Source organism: Marmota flaviventris, chromosome 2 (assembly GCF_047511675.1).
Source record: "Marmota flaviventris isolate mMarFla1 chromosome 2, mMarFla1.hap1, whole genome shotgun sequence".
Classification (NCBI taxonomy): Eukaryota; Metazoa; Chordata; class Mammalia; order Rodentia; family Sciuridae; genus Marmota; species Marmota flaviventris.
This window is the reverse complement of record NC_092499.1, coordinates 79,416,205-79,439,152: the sequence shown is the minus strand read 5'-3', so window position 1 is coordinate 79,439,152 and position 22,948 is coordinate 79,416,205. Positions and strand designations below refer to the sequence as shown.

The following is a 22,948-nucleotide window of genomic DNA, read 5'->3' as shown; positions in this document are numbered from 1 at the left end:
AAAAATTAAAAAAATAAGGGCTGGGGCTGTAACTCAGTGGCAGAGCACTTTGCCTAGCATGTGTGAAGCATTGGGTTGGATACCACATAAAAATAAACAAAAGCATTCTCCCCAACTACAAAAAAAATTAATAAATTAAATAAAAGAATACAAAACAAAATGGAAATATAGTAATAAAACATCCTATAGTCCTCAAAAAAGTGATTCATGAAAAATAACTGGCTTCAAAAATGCTAGATATGAGAAAGATTCATATGAATATGTATGAATGTTCATGAATCATTAAGGTAACAGAGAAAAGAAAACAGAAAAAAAAAAGATTTCAATGAAAAGTTTAAAAAATTTTTTTGTGGAGTTCAAAAGATTCTCAGCTTTCCTTCTCAGCAGTGTTAGGTGGGGTTGTATGGAGTGTGATGCTTACTCAATCCTCAGGGTGGGGTTGCTGGGGTGAGGGAGGTAATTCCATAGATGGAACTCCTGGAGGTGGGGTCTAACCAAGGCATCTTCACTGAATACCAATTGGTCTGGAGATCTCAAATCAGTGCACCTCCAGGGCCCAGCAATTGCTGGTCCAAACCTCCTGATTCCCGGATCTGCTTTGAATGTCCAGTATTAAATTCCCCCACCCTGTTTATTGTTCACCCACCTTGCTGAGAAGATGCCTATATGCTTTCTTAGTTTTACACCACAGAAATCCAGGAAAGTGAACTTCTCTATTCCACCATCTTGAAAACCTCCACTTCCCTGCTGCTTGATGCCCTTAAAATAATATTCAAGTTGCTTCGCCGTCCATGGTTCCAAAACCCTGCATAATTTTGCCTCTTCCTAGTTCTATAGCCTTCTCTTCCCCTCTTGCCACTGGATGCCAGATACATTGGTATTCTTCAAATAAACCAAAATCTTTCCCAAGTCTCTTAGACACATTCTGTATCTCAAATGTTCTTTCTTCTGATCCAGAGTGGGGTTGAACTATCTCATCCTTCATGTCTTAGTGAGACTTACCTTATACTGCTATTTATATAGTCCTCAAATCATAATTATTCAGTATCACTTCCCTCTTGAGATCTGTCACTGTATTATCATAATTTGTAATAATATATACAGGTTTTGGAGTCCCTGTACAGATTTTCCTGCACTACTTCTAGAGATAGTGTATCTCTATCTCTGCTTTGATTTTCTGCCTTTCCTTGGGGGGTGGGGAGAAGCTGTTAATCTTTGCTTGGCAGTTAGGATAGGGAGGTTTGCCAGTGACTGGTGGCTTCAGCTTTGCATAAGAGAGAGGTCAGAGGAAATGGGCACTATTTCATACCTGTCACCCAGATATTTGATCAATCTCCTGCTCCTTGCCTGCATCACCAAAAGGTCCATTCCCATTGGTCTTCTGCCCCAATATTTTTCATTAGCACCCCATGAAGGTTTATAGAAAGTAGGTCCTCAGTGAACATGAGCTACTCTCATGAAAGGGTGCCTCACATATTCTCAACTAACATCTTTTACACATTTTTTTAGAAAATTCTTTAATACTTCAATAATTTCTCTCAGAAGATAGTTCTCCATGGGTCTTTCATGGGTCTGCACTATATGCAAGTGGAGGCTCTGCCTGCCTTTGTTCTGAACTAACTTCAGGGATATCTGTATTAAATAGACTGGGAAGATAAAGACAGCATCTCCCTCTAAGAGACAGTGATTAGTGCCCAGCATAATAATGCTATTTCTCTCCAGAGCAAAGGGCGGGCATGCTAAACACCCACTATTAAATATTTAGGCTCCGTAAGCTTAGGGCATCTTCCTTGCAATGCAACCCACCATGCATTCAGGTATCACTGGTTCTCTTTTCATCACACTGTGAAATTGGGGTCAGGAAGCCAACACAAATGCTGACATTATGATTAATGTTGTTGGTGAGAATAATTAAAATCCTTTGTTTCTGATTCATCAATCTCTGTCAAAATTACCTGCAAGTTGGAGAAATATCTTAGATTCTCCTAAGTATTTTAGAATTTCTTACTTGCTTCAGTGGCAGCACCCTATTCTCTCCCAAAGACAAGAGTTCATGCGTCCTGTTGCTCTTTGAAGGGGCTTGTCACTCATTGAACTATTTTCTCTGATGTGTTATGAATTTTTTCTCTCTGTTAGGATGATAGTAACATTATCTTGCAGCTTACTAAACCTTAGGTGGAAACACAAGTTTCAAGCTGTGCCTATTTGATTACTTCTTATTACTAAAGACAGACACTGCTCTGTAAACTAATGTTGTTCAGCTTACACATTTAGTTTTTAACAGAAGCATAGGTTTGAGTGATGAAGGCCAAGAATTCTGAAAAACAGCCCTCATGATACATCATCACAAGGGCCAAAGGCAGTGGATGAAAAATGTTAACCTTGTAGCACAGGTGAGGCAGGACAGGGTGAAAGAATCTGACCCCTGAGAGATGAATATCATGAAGAATGTTCATAAGCACTGGCCCCAGCTCTATTAGAGGACTAGGGGAACACAAAGGGAAACTGAAACCACTTGGGGTACAGAGAGGGTTTCCAGAGACCTCAAAAATTGGTGAAAAGTATGGCAAAAAGATCCCCAAAAGATACAAAGGTCAGAAGCACGGTCGTGTCTTGAGAGGGTGTTTTCCCCTCTTTACACTTATTCCCCTTTTTCTGGTGAACAGAACTGAGAATTCTTTGGTGAGATTTTCCTCTTTTGCATTGGAGGTCTTGTAAGGGCTGCTGATACAAGAGTCTTGTCTTTCTCTAATTGAGGGACTGGACTCATTGACTTTCCTGAGTCACAGAAGATACCAGATGGAGCTGATTCAGAAGATACCAGGTGAGCTCTTAGTCCTGACCAATACCAGCCTTGATTCCTGTCTTTTCAAAGACTGGTTTGATTTTTCTTCTAATTCTGTATATTACTCACATTCCCATTTTGCTTAAGTTAGCCAAAGTTGAATTTCTATTGCTTGGAACCAAAGACATGCAACTGATACAAAGTAGGTGGCCCAATAAAGGGCATATGGAGGTCAAAGAAAGCTTTGAAAGGTGGTCTGAAATCCAGATACTTTATTTAAAATTGTAAAAAAAAATATATTAATGTGTATCCAAATCACTGGTTATGATACAATGATAAATCAATTTCATGTTTCTATGTGCTTGTAGATAATTAGCATTTTTAAATAAAGAATGATGTTTAATTACTAAAAACAATATTGGAGTTCACTCTTGACATCTCCCACATTAGAAAAGTATATAAGAATGAAACCAAACTAGTAAGGCACCCCATGCTATAGGAAGTAAACTAAGGGGTTGCTGAAAATGGCAAATAGTACAGTGAAAGATACAGATTTATTAAAATTTAATTGTAAAATTCCAATTATTCAGTTGTTCTGAGCATGCCACACATGGAGAAAATCTTTAAAATGAGATACTCTAAATACAGTAGGTCACCAGGTTGGAGGTTTTCAACCAATGTCTTGCAAAATGGAGAGCAACGAGACAGCTGCTGCAAACAATCAGCCCAACAGTAAGTGATGTGAAAGGAAAAAATAATTTTTTGGCCAATCCTGCCCTCTCATTATAAAGACAAGGCTCTATGGCCCAGGGAGATCAACTGATTTGTCCAAGGGTAGTAGATTTCAGACATGGCTCAGATAGGGAGCTTCTCCTTTTGTGAGGAGACAGCAATATGTTGAATTCCAGAAAACTTATATCTGTAGCTTATAGTGCTAAATACATACACACACACACACACACACACACATACACACACACACACAATTTTGAGTCTTTTGTGAGTTTACCTTATTACTTTATGAAAAAATAAAAATAAATTTATAAGGATGTATCTAGATAACAATTAAGACCACCTAATACTTATCTTTAATATCCACATTTTTTTAAACATAATTGAGAGGATTCAGAAAATGTGGAAGTCCATTCTGCCATAGGTTAGTTAGTTATTCATCCCTGATACTACTGACATTTGGGGCAGGATAATTGTTTGAGGGGGGTGCTGCCCAATGTAGGATATTAAAGAGCATTCCTGATCTCTACCCGCTACATGCCAGTACCATCCCTAAGTATGACTTCAAAATTGTCTCTAGCCATTGCCAAATGTCCCCTGGGGTGGGAGAGTATCCTGGTTGAGAAACACTGATTTTAACAACATGATATATCACTCCACGGAGGAGCTGTGATTAAACTAGTGTCGCATTTTAATTTTAATCCCAAAATATACCATGGGTAAAGCTAAGTTAAATTGCTTATACTAGTTTTTGTCCAATACTGAGCTGTTCAATATAATAGTCACCCACCACATGTGGCTAATGAGCACCTGAAACACAGGCTACTCCATAGTGAAATAGCAGTTAAGTGTAAAATACATGCTGCATTCTGAAAACTTGGTTAAAAAAGAAAAAAAAGTAAATCTATCAATGATTTTTATATTAATTGAGCTATTTTAGGTATTCTTACTGGGTGAAAGACATTTTTAAAACAATTTTAGTTTTTAAAAAGTATAACTACTAGGGTGGGAGTTGTGGCTCAGTGGCAGAGCACTTACCTTGCACATGTGAGGCACTGGGTTTGATCCTCAGCACCACATAAAAATAAATAAACAAAATAAAGATATTGTGTCCATATATAACTAAAAAATAATATATACATATATAAAATGTAGCTACTAGAAAATTTTACGTGTGGCTTGCATTAAAATTCTACTAGATGGCACTGGTCTATTTGACATGATTTAATATCATTCCTTAATTAAATAAATTCTCAAGTCTCTCAAAGAAGCTAAAAAGACTTTGGAAATGACAGCCCTATCAAATTAGCTTACTTTTGAGCATCATAACTCTTTATCATTCTTAAGGGATTTCTCTGTTTCTTTAAACCAGTTACTTTTATTCCAGTGCTTTATTCTCAGTGTTTCAATGGGCTCTTTTCTGATGGCAGACTTGTCTTCGTGCTGTTCCTTGTCATTCTCTGGCACATCTGTTTCTTTCGTATACTCAGGCTCTTTCCTAGAGGGATGTGGAGCTGTTGCAGCATCCATCATACTTAGAAAATCATAAGCTGGAAGAGGGGGTTTCCATTCCTGAGCAGATAAAATTGCTGGAAGAAAGACACAGCCAAGGGTTAATGACTAACTATAAAATCATCTATAAAATCATCACATGAATATACTAGAAAAATATGAAAAAATATATTTGTAGGCATGAAGGCTTTATTAGTTTACTTAGCTTGGTATTTCTAATACCATTGTGATTAGGAAATTTGATATATTTATCACTAGCTAATGTCTTATTTTACATTATATTTACAAGCCATTATTTTCTATATAGCGATAAACGTTAATGGGGAAAAAAGGTTCATAATCTTACTGCTAATTAATCCTTGTTGGGGTTTCAAAAATAGCAATATATGTAATAAGATTATGTACACACAGATTCAAACTACAATGAAGTCTCCTACTTCCCTCCTAACTCCAATCTCAATCTCCAAATATCGTAACTATTTCTCATGAGTCATTCCAGAAAAACATTTGGAACATATATATTTAGATATTATTATTGTATTGATATAAGTGTTGCCTTATATCTTATGCAGATTCACCAAAACAAGATAAAGGATATTCTGTTCCTACAGGTTTTGATTAAGATCCTTTCCATACACTTCATGAAAAGTGTATTTTACAAAAATAATTATAGATAGGAATAATTTAAAATTGCTATAGAGTTGACTATACTATGTGTAGACAATTACTGGATTATTTCTTTCAGATGAGCTTCATGGAAGTGAATCTTAACATTATTTTAAAATATTGGTCATTAGAAAAGGAAAACTACTTAAAGCTGATAACATATGAGAAATTAACTTTTCTCCATTTAACAGACAGATTTTTGTAGGTAATACCTACCTCAGGCTTTTTGTGATAGTTAGATGAAATAATTAATAAAATGCATTTTTGTTAGCTATTATTATAATTATTCAAGTTAAATATAAAATAATGGTATTTACTAGAATATTACTTCATTATGCCAAACTGCTTTTCTCAGATATTTATGTGTATAGATTTGGTAGAATATCTACGGAGATATTGATGACTACACAGATGATTTTAATTATATGGATACTTGAAGATTCAATAAAATAAGCACAATTATGCATTCAATTCATTAGGCAATTTGATTAACAGTAGAAGCTATGAAGTTAGCCTGTTTGGTTTGAATCCCTACTCTGATAATTATTGGTTCAATTACCATTGACAAGTTACTACTAACCTCTATTTTCTTAATCTGGAAAAAAATGTATAATGACAATATCCAGAACCAGAACTCTGGGGTTATAAGGAGACTAAATCAGACAATCACTGAAATGTTATCATGCCGGGAAAAGTGCACATGCGTAATAAATACTGACTATGACTTTTATGCCAACAGTAATTTTCTATGAAGTAATTTACCTATTACAGTGTAAAAGCCATGTACACCACAACCAAAAGGGTAGACCCACCTGATTAACAAAAGCAAGAACAACAAATGTGGACGGAGAAACTGAGAGATAGTTAGTTCAAGATACACCTTCTTAAAATACTTAAAACTAGAGTTTTATATGATAATACTGTACTATTTTAAAGTGTCCTTTTTCTATAAAACCACAAATTTTTGCCCATAGTTATAGAAAAAACTGGCATTTATATGAAAAAGCTATACCAGAAGTATCTGTGAAATCAACAATTTTAAGCTTCATAAAAGCAGCAAGAAGGACTTAGGCTTGGGTAGGTCAGTGCTTCCATGGTAAGGATTTTTTTTAAGTTGGATAAATTACAAAAATCATTTTTGAAGATATTGGCAATCTATAGGAGCAACATAGACTCCAAGAATTAAAATTCAAGAGAAAAGAGAGATTTAATAGGTGAGCTGACTGCTTAGTAGATAAGTCCACTGTCCCCAACTGAGGCTTTTCACCTTGGTCTCATAATCAGACTGTTCTATGGACAATGCTATCAGCATATTAATACTTAGGATACTTATAAACACCATTCAACACATACCAGTATTCATTAGCTACAATTGAAATTTTAAAATCAACAGAACAAAATGAAGAATTGAGTGTATTAAATAAAATAGAAAAACTTACTGATATGATTTTCTAGTCCTGCTTCTAACTTTTTAAGCCATAACACAAGGTTTTGTTCAGTTATAGACTGATTGGAAGGAAATGCAAATACTTGGCCACCTGAATGCAGATTCACCAAAACAAGAAGAGGAAGAGGAGGCAGAGGGCTGAAATATGCCCGCAAAATTCCTCTCCCCACAGGAGTGTTCTTCCTACAAGAGGAACAATTGAAAATATTAATTAATACTTCTATCACAAAAAATGAAAATAAGGTTATGGAACATTAAACTTTAATTAGTATCATGCAAGTAAATTTATTCTATAAAAAGACACTCTAAAATCTAAGAGGTCTATGACTATGGCATTATAATTAGATTTTTTTTTTTTAAATTTTAACACGGGTGCTTTCTTTCTCTTACAAGGAAAAAAGGCAGTCAATGACAGTTTTCAAAACAAGCAAACATATTGTGAAGGCTTGTCAGCTTAGGTTTGATACAGTCAATAGGCTCCTTTGAAAGTTTAGCCAAGTACCTGATCACATGTCAGTTCAACAATTAAAGGGTTATATATGATAAACACTTATGATATAAGACACTTCAAGTAACACAAGCCATACATCCAGCAAATGTACCAGGAAGTACTGCTGATGAGTGTACTAAAATCTGTCCATAACATTATGGCTGGACTATAACAATACAGAAACACAGAAAACAGAACGAAATATCACAATGCTTACTTTTTTGTATTTGCCAATTTTTTTCCAATGGACAACAATTACTTTTAAAGTCAGAAAAATGATTATGTTAAAAAAATTATTGTAGTCAAGAGTGGTGGTACATGCCTGTATTCCCAGAGGCTAAGGCAGGGCAATCAAAAGTTTGAGGCTAATTTTAGTAATTTAGCAATATCCTATCTAAAATTAAAATTTAAAAAGGGTTGGGGATGAGGCTCAGTGGTAGAGCACTTCTGGGTTCAGTCTCCAGGAGTATACACATACACACACACACACACACACACACACACACTACAGAATAAAATTCAATTTGAAACAGGTCAAACTGGACCTTGTCTATGGGAAGTTAGTTACTAAAGTACCATGACAACATATTTGGTCCCATTAATATTAACTCCAAAGGCAAAGTTATAGAGTTCCTTTTCATTATGAAAATATAATAATTATACTTTATCTCTTACATATAAAAAATGAAAATATACTTACAGATTTAACCAGCAAGGAATAAGAGAATCCAAGTGTTTCTGTTTCATTAGTGTCAATATTGCTTTTCTATACTGAGGATTTATGCTGCCATCACTGAACAAAATAAGTAATGGTTTCTGAAGTCTTAAATAAGTGGGAAGATTTTCTACAGTTATTTCTGGCTGTTAAAAGAGAAGAACAAAAAAAAAAAAAAAAACCCAAAGCATGGGAATGATAATACATAAAATAGAAAATATTCAAATCACTCAATTTTAGTTCATAAAATATAATTCAAACACATTTTCACTTAAATAGAGATTGAGCCACATTAATAACTATGACTCTCCAGAGTTTATTCAATCTCAACTCATCTTAATGAGTTATATTCAAAATAAAATTACTTTGAGAATAAGTTAATTTAATACTTTTAATAATTTCATATGCTAAAATCTGGGATTAGATTGGTCAATATACATATAAAAAATCAAACTCAGAGAAAAAATATAACAAAATTTTTTATTAAAAATATAAGCTGGTAATCATTTGCTCCCATTCTGTAGGCTCTCTATTCACTTCACTGATTCTTTTGCTGAGAAGAAGCTTTTCAGTTTGAATCCATCCTATTTATTGATTCTTTTTTTGATATTTATTTTTTAATTGTAGTTGGACACAATACCTTTATTTTATTTATTTATTTTTATGTGGTGCTGAGGATCAAACCCAGGGCCTCGTGCATACTAGGTGAGTACTCTACCACTGAGCCACAACCAGAGCTCCCATTTATTGATTCTTGATTTTATTTCTTGCACTATAGGAGCCTTACTAAGGAAGTTGGGGCCTAATCCAACATGATAAATATCTGGGCCTACTTTATTTTCTATTAGGCACAGGGTGGGTCTCTGGTCTAATTCCTAGGTCCTTGATGCACATTGAGTTGAGTTTTGTGCATAGTGAGAGGGGCTTAATTTCATTTTGCTGCATATGGATTTCCAGTTTTCCTAGCACCATTTGATGAAGATGCTATCTTTTCTCCAATATATGTTTTTGGTGCCTTTGTCTACTATGAGATAACTGTATTTACGTGGGTTTGTCTCTGTGTCCTCTATTCTGAAGCATTGGTCTACAAATCTATTTTGGTGCCAATACCATGCCATTTTTGTTACTATTGCTCTGTATGTATATAGTTTCAAGTCTGGTATAGTGATGTCACCTGCTTCACTCTTCTTGCTTAGGATACTTTGGCTATTTTGGGTCTCTTATTTCTCCAGAGAATTTCATGATTGCATTTTCTATTTCTATGAGGAATGTCATTGGGATTTTGGTTAGGATTATATTAAATCAGTATAGCACTTTTGGTGGTACGGTCATTTTGACAATATTAATCCTGCTTATCCAAGAACAAGGGAGATCTTTCAATCTTTTAAGGTCTTCTTTAATTTCTTTCTTTAGCATTCTGTAGTTTTCATTGTAGAGGTCTTTCACCTCTTTTGTTGATTCCCAAGTATTTTTTTAAGGCTATTGTAAACAGGGTGGTTTTCCTAGTTTCTCTTTCAGAGGATTTCTCACTGATGTACAGAAATGCCTTTGATTTATAGGTGTTGATTTTATATCCTGCTACTTTGCTGAATTCATTTATTAGTTCTAGAAGTTTTCTGGTGGAAGTTTTTGGATCTTCCAGGTATAGAATCATGTTGTTGACAAATAGTGATAGTTTGAGTTCTTCTTTTCCTATCAGAATCCCTTTAATTTCTTTCATCTGTCTAATTGCTCTGGCTAGAGTTTCAAGAACTATGTTAAATAGACATGGTGAAAGAGGGCATCTCTGCCTTGTTCCAGTTTTTAGAGGGAATGCTTTCAATTTTTCTCTATTTAGAATGAGTACTAATCTCTATGATATATAAAGAACTCAAAAAGCTTAACGCTAAAAAAACAAACAACCCAATCAGTAAATGGGCCAAGGAACTGAACAGACAATTCTCAGAAGATAATATACAATCAATTAACAAATACATGAAAAAAATGTTCAACATCTCTAGCAATTAGACAAATGCAAATCAAAACTACTTAGATTTTATCTCACTCTAGTCAGAATGGCAGCTATTAAGAATACAAACAACAATAAGTGTTGGCAAGGATGTGGGGAGAAAGGCACATTCATATATTGCTGGTGGGACTGCAAATTGGTGTTACTGATATGGAAAGCAGTATGGAGATTCCTTGAAAAACTTGGAATGGAACCACTCCTTGGTTTATACCCAAAGTACTTAAAAACGGCATACTACAGTGACATAGCCACATCAATGTTTACAGCAGCAGAATTCACAATAGGTAAATTGTGGAACCAACCTAGATGCCCTCAGTAGATGAATCGATAGAGAAACTGTGGTATATATTCACAATGGAATATTACTCAACATGAAAAAAGAATAGAATCATGGCATTTGCAGGTAAAGGGGATAGAGTTGGAGAATATTACGCTAAGTGAAGTAAGCCAATCCCAAAAAAACCAAATGCTGAATGTTTTCTCTGATATGTGGATGCTTATGCATAATGGGAATAGTGGGGGGATTATGGGAGGAATAGAGGAACTTTAGATAGGGCAAATGGAGCGGGTAGGAAAGATTGTGGAATGAGATAGACATCATTACCCTAAATACATGTATGAAGACACGAATGGTGTGCCTCTACTTTGGGAATGACCAGAAACATGAAAAATTATGCTCCATATGTGTACTATGAGTTGAAATACATTCTGTTGTCATGTATAATAAATTAGAGTAAATAAATGAATTTAAATATATATATAAGCTGGGTTTCAAAGATATAATCTTTTTCTTTAATGTCTATTATTATTTTTCTCTTTTGGGGGGGTACTGGAGATCAAATCCAGAGCCTTGCACATGCTAGATAAGTCCTCTACCATTGAGTACAGCTCAATTCCTTTTAATTTTTGAGACAGGGTCTTGCTAAGTTATCTAGGTTGGCTTTGAACTTGCACTCTTCTTGCCTCAGCTTCAAGTATCTGGGAGTACAGGGGTGTACTAATGCACCTGGCTATGATTACTTAAAAATTAATAAAATTTTACATTTTCCAAGACTGTGAATTTGGGGGCATAAAATATGCTAAAACAAATCCAAAAGTCAAATTTATTCCTTTTGAGTTTAAGGTAACTCAAAGAAGGAATTTAATAAGGAATTTGAATTCTAAGTGTTTTACCATTGTTACATTTTGAAAAATAGCTACTACTTTTAAGAGTATCTGTAGAAGACAATTTGTCTAGGTTGTTTGTTAAAAGAATTAGATCAATAACAATGCTAATATATTTAGGATTAAAAATATCCATGACTTACAAATAGTGAAGTCTTCTACCATTTTCCATTTTTAGATCCACATCTATTATTTCATCATCTGGCTATACCTGTGAGTTAGATTAAATCATCCCCTATCAGACAAACAAGCCCCAGGTGACAGATGAGGAAACATACACACAGAGGCTAACTTTTGCTTGAGTCTCAGAGTTAAGTAGGAAACTAGAAGGCAGGCATCCTGTTCATCAGCTTCCCATTCCATTGGAGCACAAAAAGAATCTACAACAATTTTATATTTTTAATTGTGCCAACAACCTCTGAGTACAGAGATTCATCTCAGACATGGTTCATCCTCAGACATCAAACTCTGGCATATACTTTTCCCTACTTAGTTCTCAAAGTGGCTTTTCTCTGCCAATTCTCATTTTTGTTCTATTCTGTTCCATTCTGATTTCATATTCAAAATCTTAGACCTTCCTTTTTTAAGACTTAAATCTTAGATCTCTTTTTTTCTCCAAATTCCTCTCTTTTGGTTTCTTGTGTAAAGTATCATCTTTTACTCTTCCACTGGAGTTATATCCCCCTCCTAAATATTGAAAGATGTTATTGAGCCAGCAGAAACATTAGGTGATACAGCCATCACTGCTCAACTCAAAATGTATTGAGCACTACAGAGTTCAAGATGTTATGCTGGGTGCTGAATCTTTAAAGAAAGGAGATACTTCCCTGCCCTCAAATAAGAGGAGACATTTTTTTTAATCATTACACATGGTACATATATTTACTGAAGTATTAAAACACATTCAATATAGTCAACTATTAAGGATACATTAAAACTAAAAATTTTTTAAAAATCTCTGCTGAGTCCACCAACACAAAAACATTACATCATTATTCCTTCCCAATTCCAACTCCCATCACCCACCTTAAAAGATCTCCTCCTACATTAGACTTCAAAATGGGAAATGAAACTAAGTATCCCATAGGTCTTTCCAGCTCTGTTGAGGTACTCTGCCCCCTTACAGCATTACATGAAAATGCCAGCTTTTTCTTATGCACAGATGATTTGCCTGATATTTGGAGATGATGATCATCTGTATATGGTAAGCATAGTAATTACCACTATACGTCATGTGACAGTAACCTTAACCTAGTTTTTATAACTAATATCTAAGGATATTTCTGACCCCTGGCTGAATGATAGCAGAAATAGGGAAATTAGTTACAAGTCCAGAGTTGGTTTAATTTTTTTTAAATATTTATTTTTTAGTTTTTAGATGGACACAATATCTTTATTTTATTTTTATGTGGTGCTGAGGATCAAACCCATTGCCTCATGCATGTTAGGCAAGTGCTCTACCACTGAGCCACAACCCCAGCCTGCAGAGTTTATTTAATTAACTAATTAATTAGTTAAGAGGAGACACTTAATTATCAAAACTACTGTGATCCTTGAAAATATTATTCATGAATGACAATAAGGAAACCTATGGGCTCAAAATTAAACAAGCTTAAAAAAACAAGGCAGGGGAGCTTGTGAGTGATTTTAGGAAGTGATATTTGAGCTGGGTGTTGTATAAGGAATAAGTTCGTGACAGTGTGAGGTGCATGCTTAAGCAGGGATCACAGATGGAGGGAATACCATGAGGATAGGTAGAGAGGTGTTAAAGCAAACAATACTGGGATCAGTGAAATTAAAGGTCCCTGATTTAAGACTGCAAGAGGCAAAAAAGGCTGAGACCAGATGGGTCATACCTTGGTGAGTTCTTACTCCAGGGAATATCAAGAAGACTTTTTGTCAGATTAGTGACATGGTTAGGCCGTTTTCAGAAAGGTAACTAACTGGAATATGAATTTGTGAAAAGAAAGATCAGTGATGGATACTGCTGTTTCCTATATCTGTCAGGTGAAAAGATCAAGATGTCTTGAGGACAACTTAAGTGTCAGTAGAAAATTGGTTAAATGAATCATGGAACATTAGTACAACAGAAAACAGATATTAAAATCAATATGCATGTCTACATTCTTTGAAATATACTTAATATAAAAAGACATGCAATTTTTTAAACTTTGGAGAAATATGTTCCCAAATTTAGAGAAATTATGTTTTTTTTCTAATTTTCTTGATTATTTTTTGTTTTTGAGAAAAAAAGAATCTAAAGTTACTATACTATGTATATGTTAAGGAAATATTTACTTAATCGCATGTCATTAAAAACAAGCATGTTACTATTTTTATAAATCATTTGGAAAACTACACCCTGAAAATATTAACTTAATGATTTAATTAATTATAACCTGCAACTTTGATGGAGGAAGAGAAGGGAAAAAAATTTTGGTGACAGATTTATTAAAGACAATTATCTAAATGAAAACAAACATCATAATGGGAAAATTAGTAATTCAACATTTTATCTGATTTAAATGGTGTTCTTTGTGCCACTTTAAAAATGTAGGATTATAAATATGTAATATTCTAACTATATTTAACATAAATGCAAAACAACTGAAATCAAGTAGTGCAGGTTACATTTGTTGTGCCCTTGAATCCACTATTAAACAAAGTAAAGCATTGGAAAAGGACTTTAATAAGACAGTTTGTTTTAAAATTATATAAATAGTAACTAACATCTGTTGAATATTTACCATGGGCCAAGCACTGTCCATAAAGCACTATATACATCTTAACTGGTCCTCACAATAATGCTCTTCAGCAGGTGCTACCTATAATCTATATTTTACACATATGGAAACTTAGGAGCAGAGAGGGTACCATAGAGCCAGTAAGGATTTAAGCAAGGATTTAGAACCAGGCAGTCTGACTCTTTAGAATCCATTTACTTTGTAACAAGTTTGACTTCAACCGACTTCAGCCACACAGGTAAGCTTTGGGCAGTGGACTAGAAAAGCTGTATGCATAATGAATGAACAAAACAGAGCCACCCAATCAATCTTCAGCCCACAAAACATGGTATCCTTTGCCACCCCAAACTGAAAATTGTGTTCTACTGTATACTAACTTTAATTGGTCTAAATTTTATCCTAAATAACCTAATTATAAAATATACTTACAAATGTTTCTAGTGATGCATTTGTTATTATTTGAACTATGTCCTGCACATGGGTATTAGCAAGTGGAATGCTCTCAATTTTGCCTTCTTTGTGTCTGGCAAGTAGCAGGGCTGGAAGAGTTGCAGTATATTTATTTGACCTATAGAGAAATGTAGTATTAAAATTCACAATCAAAATACAGCAGGTCATCAAAAACATGAAAAATTAGGCCAACAAATTACAGCAGGAAGCGGAAAGTGAAAAGCCCTGCCTCCAAGGAAAAAAATTAACTCAATTCCCAAACTCGTTTTCTATGTGAAACTATATGTTCAGGATCCTTGACAAACTCAATTAATAGAAAGCAACAGATAATAATCTAGATAGATTTTCTTTCCCCCCACACAACTTACTCATCAAGAAAATGACTACATAGGATTTAGAATGCACTGAAAGGCTTGTGGCCCCTTTGGAATGTTTACCATACTACTAAGGAGATGGGCACCTATGAGAAACCTACCATTTGCCAGGCAATGTACTAGCTTAGTTAGGTTTTCATTTAATCCTCAGAATATCCCCCAGAAAGTAGCCCATAACACTCTATTTTAGAAGGGGAAAAAAACACAAATTCACAGAGTGATAAATAGTAGACAGTGAATTAAAATAAGGAACTCAAATGGAGTGCGTGTTCTCTCCACTGACACAATAGCCCAAACCCATCCTCCCACTATTTTCGCTAACAACACCTAAAAGGAAGTTTTGTGAATAGGTAAAAAGCTTAATGGGAAATTATTAATAAGGTAGTAACACACATAAAAACTAAACTCATGCCAGAACAAAGTAGAGACAATATAATATTATTGAGGTTAGCGAGCCCAGTCTTTAGATCACTTAGAGGAACCTTAGTTGACCAGCTAATTATAAACAAAACACTCTGTAAATCACCAGACTAATTCTATGGACTATAATTAAATGCATATTGACAATAAATAATAGCAATTGATATACATTATCAGATGGATAGGTCTCATATTTTCCTAGTTCAGTATATACAAAAATTATTGATTTCACAGAACTAACAAAAGCATCATCAAGAGCAATGTTTAAGATGAAAGTTTTAAGCTCAGAAATCACAATTAGGAATATTATAGTCAGAAGGTAAGAAAGACAAATGGCTGGGGTTTATAAACTAGTTTATTTGTACCCCAAAATGAACCATTAACGTAGAATGTCATTGTATTAAAAACAGTCTCCAAACTTGCAATCTAGTCCTTCTTTCTACAACAACTGTGTTAGCCTTTTGTCACTGTGACCAAAATACCTAGAAGAGGAAAAGTTTACTTTAAGTCATGGTTTCAGAGGTTCAGTCTATGGTCAGCCAACTCTGTTGCTCTTGGCCCAAATGAGACATCGTGGAAGGGCATAGCGGAGGAGTACTACTCGGCTTACAGTAGCCAGGAAACACAGAGAAGGGGAAAGGGACCTCAGGGAAGATAAATACTTCCAGGGCATGCCTCCAATGACCAATCTCCTCCAGCCATATCACACCTGCCTGCAGTTACCACCCATTCAAGCTGTATTGACTGGTTAGGTTTCTGCTCTCATAATCCAATCATTTATCTGAATATTCCTGCATTAACAGACATCTTTGGGGGATACTTCATATGCAAACCATAAAAGCAACTACAATATTTTGTTTATCATAGGAGCCTCATCTTCCAGACAAAGCAATTAAAGTGACTAAAAAGTGATTTTTTAAAACATATACTTCAGTAGCAAAACAAACAAACAAAACCCTCAAATGCTAGAGAAGTAAAATTCTCAAAAACTATGACACCTCCAAAGAATCCAAACTGCATTCAAACCCAAAGAGGAAATGAGTATGAAGTATGAATCTAAGATTACCCCTGTGGGTGCTATGGTATGGATACACACACACACACACACACACACACACACACACACACACACACAAATATATATCTATATAAACATTTAAATCTTAATAGCCTAGTATTTCCTAGAAGGGAAATTATAAATTTACTTATGTTTCTGAACTATCTTCCTAGATCAGCAGTGTAAAGACAAGCAATAAACCATTGCATAGCTTCTTCCTCCCTAAAATTAGAAGAGCAATAAACTTACAGTATCCAAACATCTTCTTCAGAATAAATTCCAGTGATGACACATCCTTTTAGGTAATTTCCTGCTTCAGTAAAATCTTCTTTGGCTATAAATACATATGGCAAAACTCTGAAACCTTTAATATTATGTATGCTGGTTCAACAGATAAATAGATTTATAGGTGATAGTACTTCATTATTTAATGTCAAAGATAAATATTTAAGACACCTTAGATAACTTAGTAACTCTAAAATAAATCTGAATGCTTCTAAAATACATCCATTTTTATGACACTGGATTATTAAAGATATGTACACTGATATAATACAACTATGGTTTCCTAAACAAATGTATTCTAAATGTGATTTGCAAGATTTACAGTACTCTAACCATACAGAGTGACTGAACAAATATCTGTTGTTTTTTATTCATAGACAGGGTACATGGGAACAGCTACAGCCTGGAAGCAGGAATGTGAAATGATACATTTCACAAGGTGTCTACATGCATTAAAAAAAAAAAAGAAGACGACTAAAAATCCTAATTCTCTAAGTGTGTGTGTGTTAGAATTGTGTAATTCTAAGGGATTTTTGTCCTTTTATTTATAACATTTTCTATAATGTATTTTTGTTAGTTTTGAATTTTTGACTAATTTGTGTATTGCTGTTTTTTATTTGTTAGGATATACATATTCAGAACTAAAAGTATTATTTCTTTTTTTTAATTTTAATTTTTTATATATAACAACAGAATGCATTACAATTCATATCACACATATACAGCACAAATTTTCATATCTCTGGTTGTACACAATGTACAGTCACATCCTTTGTGTCTTCATACATGTACTTAGGGTAAGGATGACCATCGCATTTCACCATCTTTCCCACTCCTATGCCCCTCCCTTTTCATCCCTCCCCTTTCTCCTTTTTTTTTTTTTTTTAATTTTTTATTGTTGGCTGTTCAAAACATTACATAGTTCTTGATATATCATATTTCACACTTTGATTCAAGTGGGTTATGAGCTCCCATTTTTACCCCATATACAGATTGCAGAATTACATCAGTTACACATCCATTGATTTACATATTGCCATACTAGTGTCTGTTGTGTTCTGCTGCCTTTCCTATCCTCTACTATCCCCCCTCCCCTCCCCTCCCCTCTTCTCTCTCTGCCCCCTCTACTGACATTCATTTGTCCCCCTTGTATTATTTTTCCCTTTCCCCTCACTTCCTCTTGTATGTACTTTTGTATAACTCTGAGGGTCTCCTTCCATTTCCATGCAATTTCCCTTCTCTCTCCCTTTCCCTCCCACCTCTCATCCCTGTTTAATATTAATCTTCTTCTCATGCTCTTCGTCCCTACTCTGTTCTTAGTTACTCTCCTTATATCAAAGAAGACATTTGGCATTTGTTTTTTAGGGATTGGCTAGCTTCACTTAAAAGTATTATTTCTGTAGATTTTTAGTTCATTTTCATAAATACCAGCATATTCTGAATCCCAATAACGACTATTTTATAACCAAAAAACAAGTTTCAATTAAATCACTGTAGACTAATGAGAAAAGAGCAGAGGTGGACTTAAGGGTAAATGAAGTATTCTTGTCATGTGAAAAGTCAAATGATAGTTCAAAACCATGTACCAAAGTTTCACAGCAGCTCAAATAGCCAAATGCTGATGGAAGGAGTAATCCATACAACTACCTTGAGGACCAGACATACTGAACCACAGATCCATACCTTACCAGTCAGCACTAAATTCACAATATAAGGGACTGTCAACATTGGGTCACCACAGGGCTTTTTCTTTTAAAAGTGTGATTACTTTCCACAAGATTAAGTAACATAGTCTGCAGAAAATCAACTTGGAAATCAACTTTACTAGAACGGTTAATCAGCCTATAGGCAGCATCTGGAGCTCATTTATAATCATAAATTTAATGAGAAACTAGTAACCTATTCAAATATTTTTAAGCCTGTGCTACAGCATAGTAGAAAAGACTCATAAGAAAATAAGCAACTAAAAAAGGACTGAATGCCTATACTTTCATTCTAAGAGAAAACAGCTAAATTCTAGACAATAGATGATCTTTATTTAAAGCAATGAAATAATGGAATCTGTTTCAGCTTTTCATTTTTGGTAAATATCAGTGGAAAAACACACTAATATTTTCATGTAATTTCCTCATACAGAATCCTCTCTACTTGTGAAAATTTTTTGTTAAAAGTGTTTTCATGAGGGCTGGGGATATAGCTCAGTTGGTAGAGTGCTTGCCTTGCATACACAAGGCCATAGGTTCAATACCCAGCACCATAATCCATAGTATGTCATTCTGGCACACCAGAACCATCTTTATATGATTTAATATTGTGCTTTTGATTTTTGTTGAAAGATAACTACATGTGAACTTTATCATCATTTGAGTAGAAATGATCAAGTACATTGTTTCTTATGTTGAGCCCCTATTTAAAAAACAATATGAAAAATTCTTCCCAGTATTTACAAATAGGAAAACATTTTCTCTGTGGATGAATCAGCATTCTAACTTGTATGTTATAATTTATTATATAAATAGAACATGGTAAAAATGTCATTTTTTTGTTTCTAGTTGTTACAGATAGCTCAGGGCTATATTATAATCAGCAGTGTTTTCTGAAATTTTCACATAATTATCCCTTAGTGTTTTATTGCATAACTCTTACCTTTGTTTTAATGATTTACTGTTATTTGTGCTATTTTTATTGTCTAAAAATTCAAATTATTTTTGGAAGGAGGCCTAGTGTAAATAATGAATAAAACTGTGGGGCACCAGGTCTAAAATACATAGAAGACAGAGTCAACTGTAGAAACAAAAGTATAAAAAGGGGAAGAAAGAGTAAAACACAATCTAAAAAGATTTAGATTGAAAGTATACACATTAAGATGCTAGGTATTCTAGGATTTTGCCTTTTAAGATGGCAAGTCACAGAGCACATAATAATATGTTTGTAATTTCATTTAGTATATGTTCCTTTAGCTCTCATTTTTAAAGATTTTGAAAAGAACAAAAAGAAAAAAGTTACAATACATAAATTTGTAGAAAGTAAAATTTAATAAGCAGTTCGCAGCACCTGATCTGTACAAATGTACTGGAAAATAGGGGATCTTCTTCCCATACATATATTCTTAAAAGATTTCATTTAGAATTTGAAATTCATTTCAAAGGCAAGAAAAATAAAAATGAGGGAAGTCTGCTGGATAAATAGAGAGTGATTATAGTTAAGAAAATATTAAGGCTAAAAATATGCAATAGCAAAAAATAACATTCTGGAAAATACTACTGATCAGAAAAAAATACCTTGTGTGTACACTTCCTTTAAAACATACTGAAAGACACTCCTATGAAACAAGAGATAAAGAGTAAGAGTTTAAGGATAGGTAAATTGCGATATTAAAAAGTAAGGCAGATTATGAAGTCAAACAACAACAAGTGCTGGCGAGGATGTGGGGAAAAGGGTACACTTGTACATTGCTGGTGGGACTGCAGATTGGTGCAGCCAATTTGGAAAGCAGTATGGAGATTTCTTGGAAAGCTGGGAATGGAGCCACCATTTGACCCAGCTATTCCCCTTCTTGGTCTATTCCCTAAAGACCTAAAAAGAGCATGCTACAGGGACACTGCTACATCGATGTTCATAGCAGCACAGTTCACAATAGCAAGATTGTGGAACCAACCTAGATGCCCTTCAATAGACGAATGGATAAAAAAAAATGTGGCATTTATACACAATGGAGTATTACTCTGCATTAAAAAATGACAAAATCATAGAATTTACAGGGAAATGGATGGCATTAGAGCAGATTATGCTAAGTGAAGCTAGCCAATCCCTAAAAAACAAATGCCAAATGTCTTCTTTGATATAAGGAGAGTAACTAAGATCAGAGTAGGGACGAAGAGCATGAGAAGAAGATTAACATTAAACAGGGATGAGAGGTGGGAGGGAAAGGGAGAGAGAAGGGAAATTGCATGGAAATGGAAGGAGACCCTCAGGGTTATACAGTGGAGGGGGTAGAGAGAGAGGAGGGGAGGGGAGGGGAGAGGTGGGGAGGGGGGATGGTGGAGGATGGGAAAGGCAGCGGAGCACAACAGACACTAGTATGGCAATATGTAAATCAATGGATGTGTAACTGATGTGATTCTGCAATCTGTGTATGGGGTGAAGGTGGGAGTTCATAACCCACTTGAATCAAAGTGTGGAATATGATATGTCAAGAAATTTGTAATGTTTTGAACAACCCACAATAAAAAATTAAAAACAAACAAACAAAAAAAAAATAAGGCAGTTTACAATGCCATGGAAAACTATTAAAGTAAAAGTAATTGCTATATGTATTGTGTAAAAGTTGAATGCAAAACTATTAATTTTAAATTCAAATAAAAATAAGTTGAATTAATAGATGCATACAGGTGCAGGTATGTACATAAAATGGATTAATAGCTGGACCGATGTATAGGTATGTACAACACTGGCAGATATAGGTGATGGGTCTGTAGGTTTTCACATAAATCTTTCAACTCTGCAGTATGTTTGAAAATTTTCATCTTAAAATGTTGAAAAAGTAAATGCAAAAGATTTTGGAAAGACAAATGTTTAATGAAAAAAAAAAGCATCAATAATGATAATCTGAACCCATAACATGGGGCTCTATACAAAGACTACAAAAGAAATTAAAAACATCTTCATCTTCCTCAAGAGGGAGTTGAAATCATCGAAATGATTGAATGAAGATGTTCCTCAATGAAAACTACAGAACTCTAAAGAAAGAAATTGAAGAGACCCTAGAAGATGGGCAAAAACTCCTATGTTCCTAGATAGGCAGAATTAAATTGAAATGATAAGTTCATTTTTTAAGAACATTTTCTCTAGCCCTGTAGAAGATACAAATAAAAGAGGCATACTCTATAGAGGAAAAAAGAAAGAAAAACTAAAATACCAGTGAAGCATAAAACAATCAGCAGACATCAAATGAGTTAAGATAATAGATATAAGAAACTAATAATGTTCACACAGAAGAGATGGAAGGCAAAATAGACAAGAAAATGTAAAAAAGAAAAATAAGAGACTTGACTAATCATATATTCAACATTATTGAAAAGCTAATTGAATAAATCAATTATGTTTCTATACATCAGTGATGAATCAACTGAAAGAGAAATTAGGAAACTAATTATCCCATTCACAAAAGTCTCAAAAATATATAATATTTGAGAATCAATCTAAGAGGTGAATAACCTCTATAGTGAAAACTACAGAACTCAAAGAAAGAAACTGAAGAGACCCTAGATGATGGACAAAATCTCTTATGTTCTTGGATAGGCAGAATTAATATTGTCAAAATGGCTATACTACCAAAAGTGCTATACAGATTAATGCTATTTCTATTAAAGTTCTAATGGCATTCTTCATAGAAGTAGAAAAGGCAGTCAAGAAACTCATTTGGAAAAATAGAGGCCCAGAATAGCCAAAGCAATCCTCAGTGGGAAAAGTGAAGTAGGACGCATCACAATACCAGACTACATATACTACATATACTACAGAGCTGTAGTAACAAAAACAGCATGGTATTGGTACAAAAACAGACATGAAGACCAATGGTACAGAATTAGAAGACAGAGACAAGCCCACATAAATACAATTATCTCATTCTAGACAAAGGTGTCATAAACATACATTGAAGAAAAGATAGCCTCTTCAACAAATGGTGCTGGGAAAATTGGAAATCCATATGCCACAAAATGAAATCAGACTCCTATGTCTCACCCTGCACAAAATTCAGTTCAAAGTAGATCAAGAACCTAGGAATTGGATCAAAGACCCTGCACCTACCAGAAGAAAAAGTGGGCCAAACTCTCCACCATGTCAGCTTTAGAAACCAAATTCCTCAACAAGACTCCTAAAGTGCAAGAAATAAAATCAAGAATCAATAAATAGGATTGTAGAAAATTAAAAAGCTTCTTCACAACAACAACAACAAAAAAAAACAATCAAGAATGGGAAGAGAGAGCCTACAGCATGGGAGAAAATCTTTGCCACTTGCACCTCAGATACAGCATTAATCTCCAGAATATATAAAGAACTCAAAAACCTTAAAACCAAAACAAACAAACCAAATAG

At 34.3% G+C, this 22,948-nt stretch overlaps 1 protein-coding gene across 8 annotated transcripts in view; it reads right to left on the bottom strand.

Annotated features, from left to right (window-relative positions):
* Window positions 1-3,037: 3,037 nt before the first annotated feature.
* Txndc16 (thioredoxin domain containing 16) overlaps window positions 3,038-22,948 on the bottom strand; it is a 99,831-nt gene continuing 79,920 nt past the window's right edge. For 7 of the 8 annotated variants that reach the window (XM_071608045.1, XM_071608042.1, XM_027929847.2 and 4 more), the window contains 5 exons: window positions 16,814-16,898; window positions 14,693-14,831; window positions 8,333-8,493; window positions 7,135-7,325; window positions 3,038-5,106 (listed from right to left, as the gene is read on the bottom strand). In XM_071608045.1, the coding sequence (XP_071464146.1) occupies window positions 4,841-5,106; window positions 7,135-7,325; window positions 8,333-8,493; window positions 14,693-14,831; window positions 16,814-16,898 (842 nt within the window). In that variant the 3' untranslated portion in view covers window positions 3,038-4,840. Of the gene's footprint in view, window positions 5,107-7,134; window positions 7,326-8,332; window positions 8,494-12,468; window positions 12,715-14,692; window positions 14,832-16,813; window positions 16,899-22,948 lie in introns of those variants that run through there. The other variant, XM_071608048.1, reaches the window with a different exon arrangement.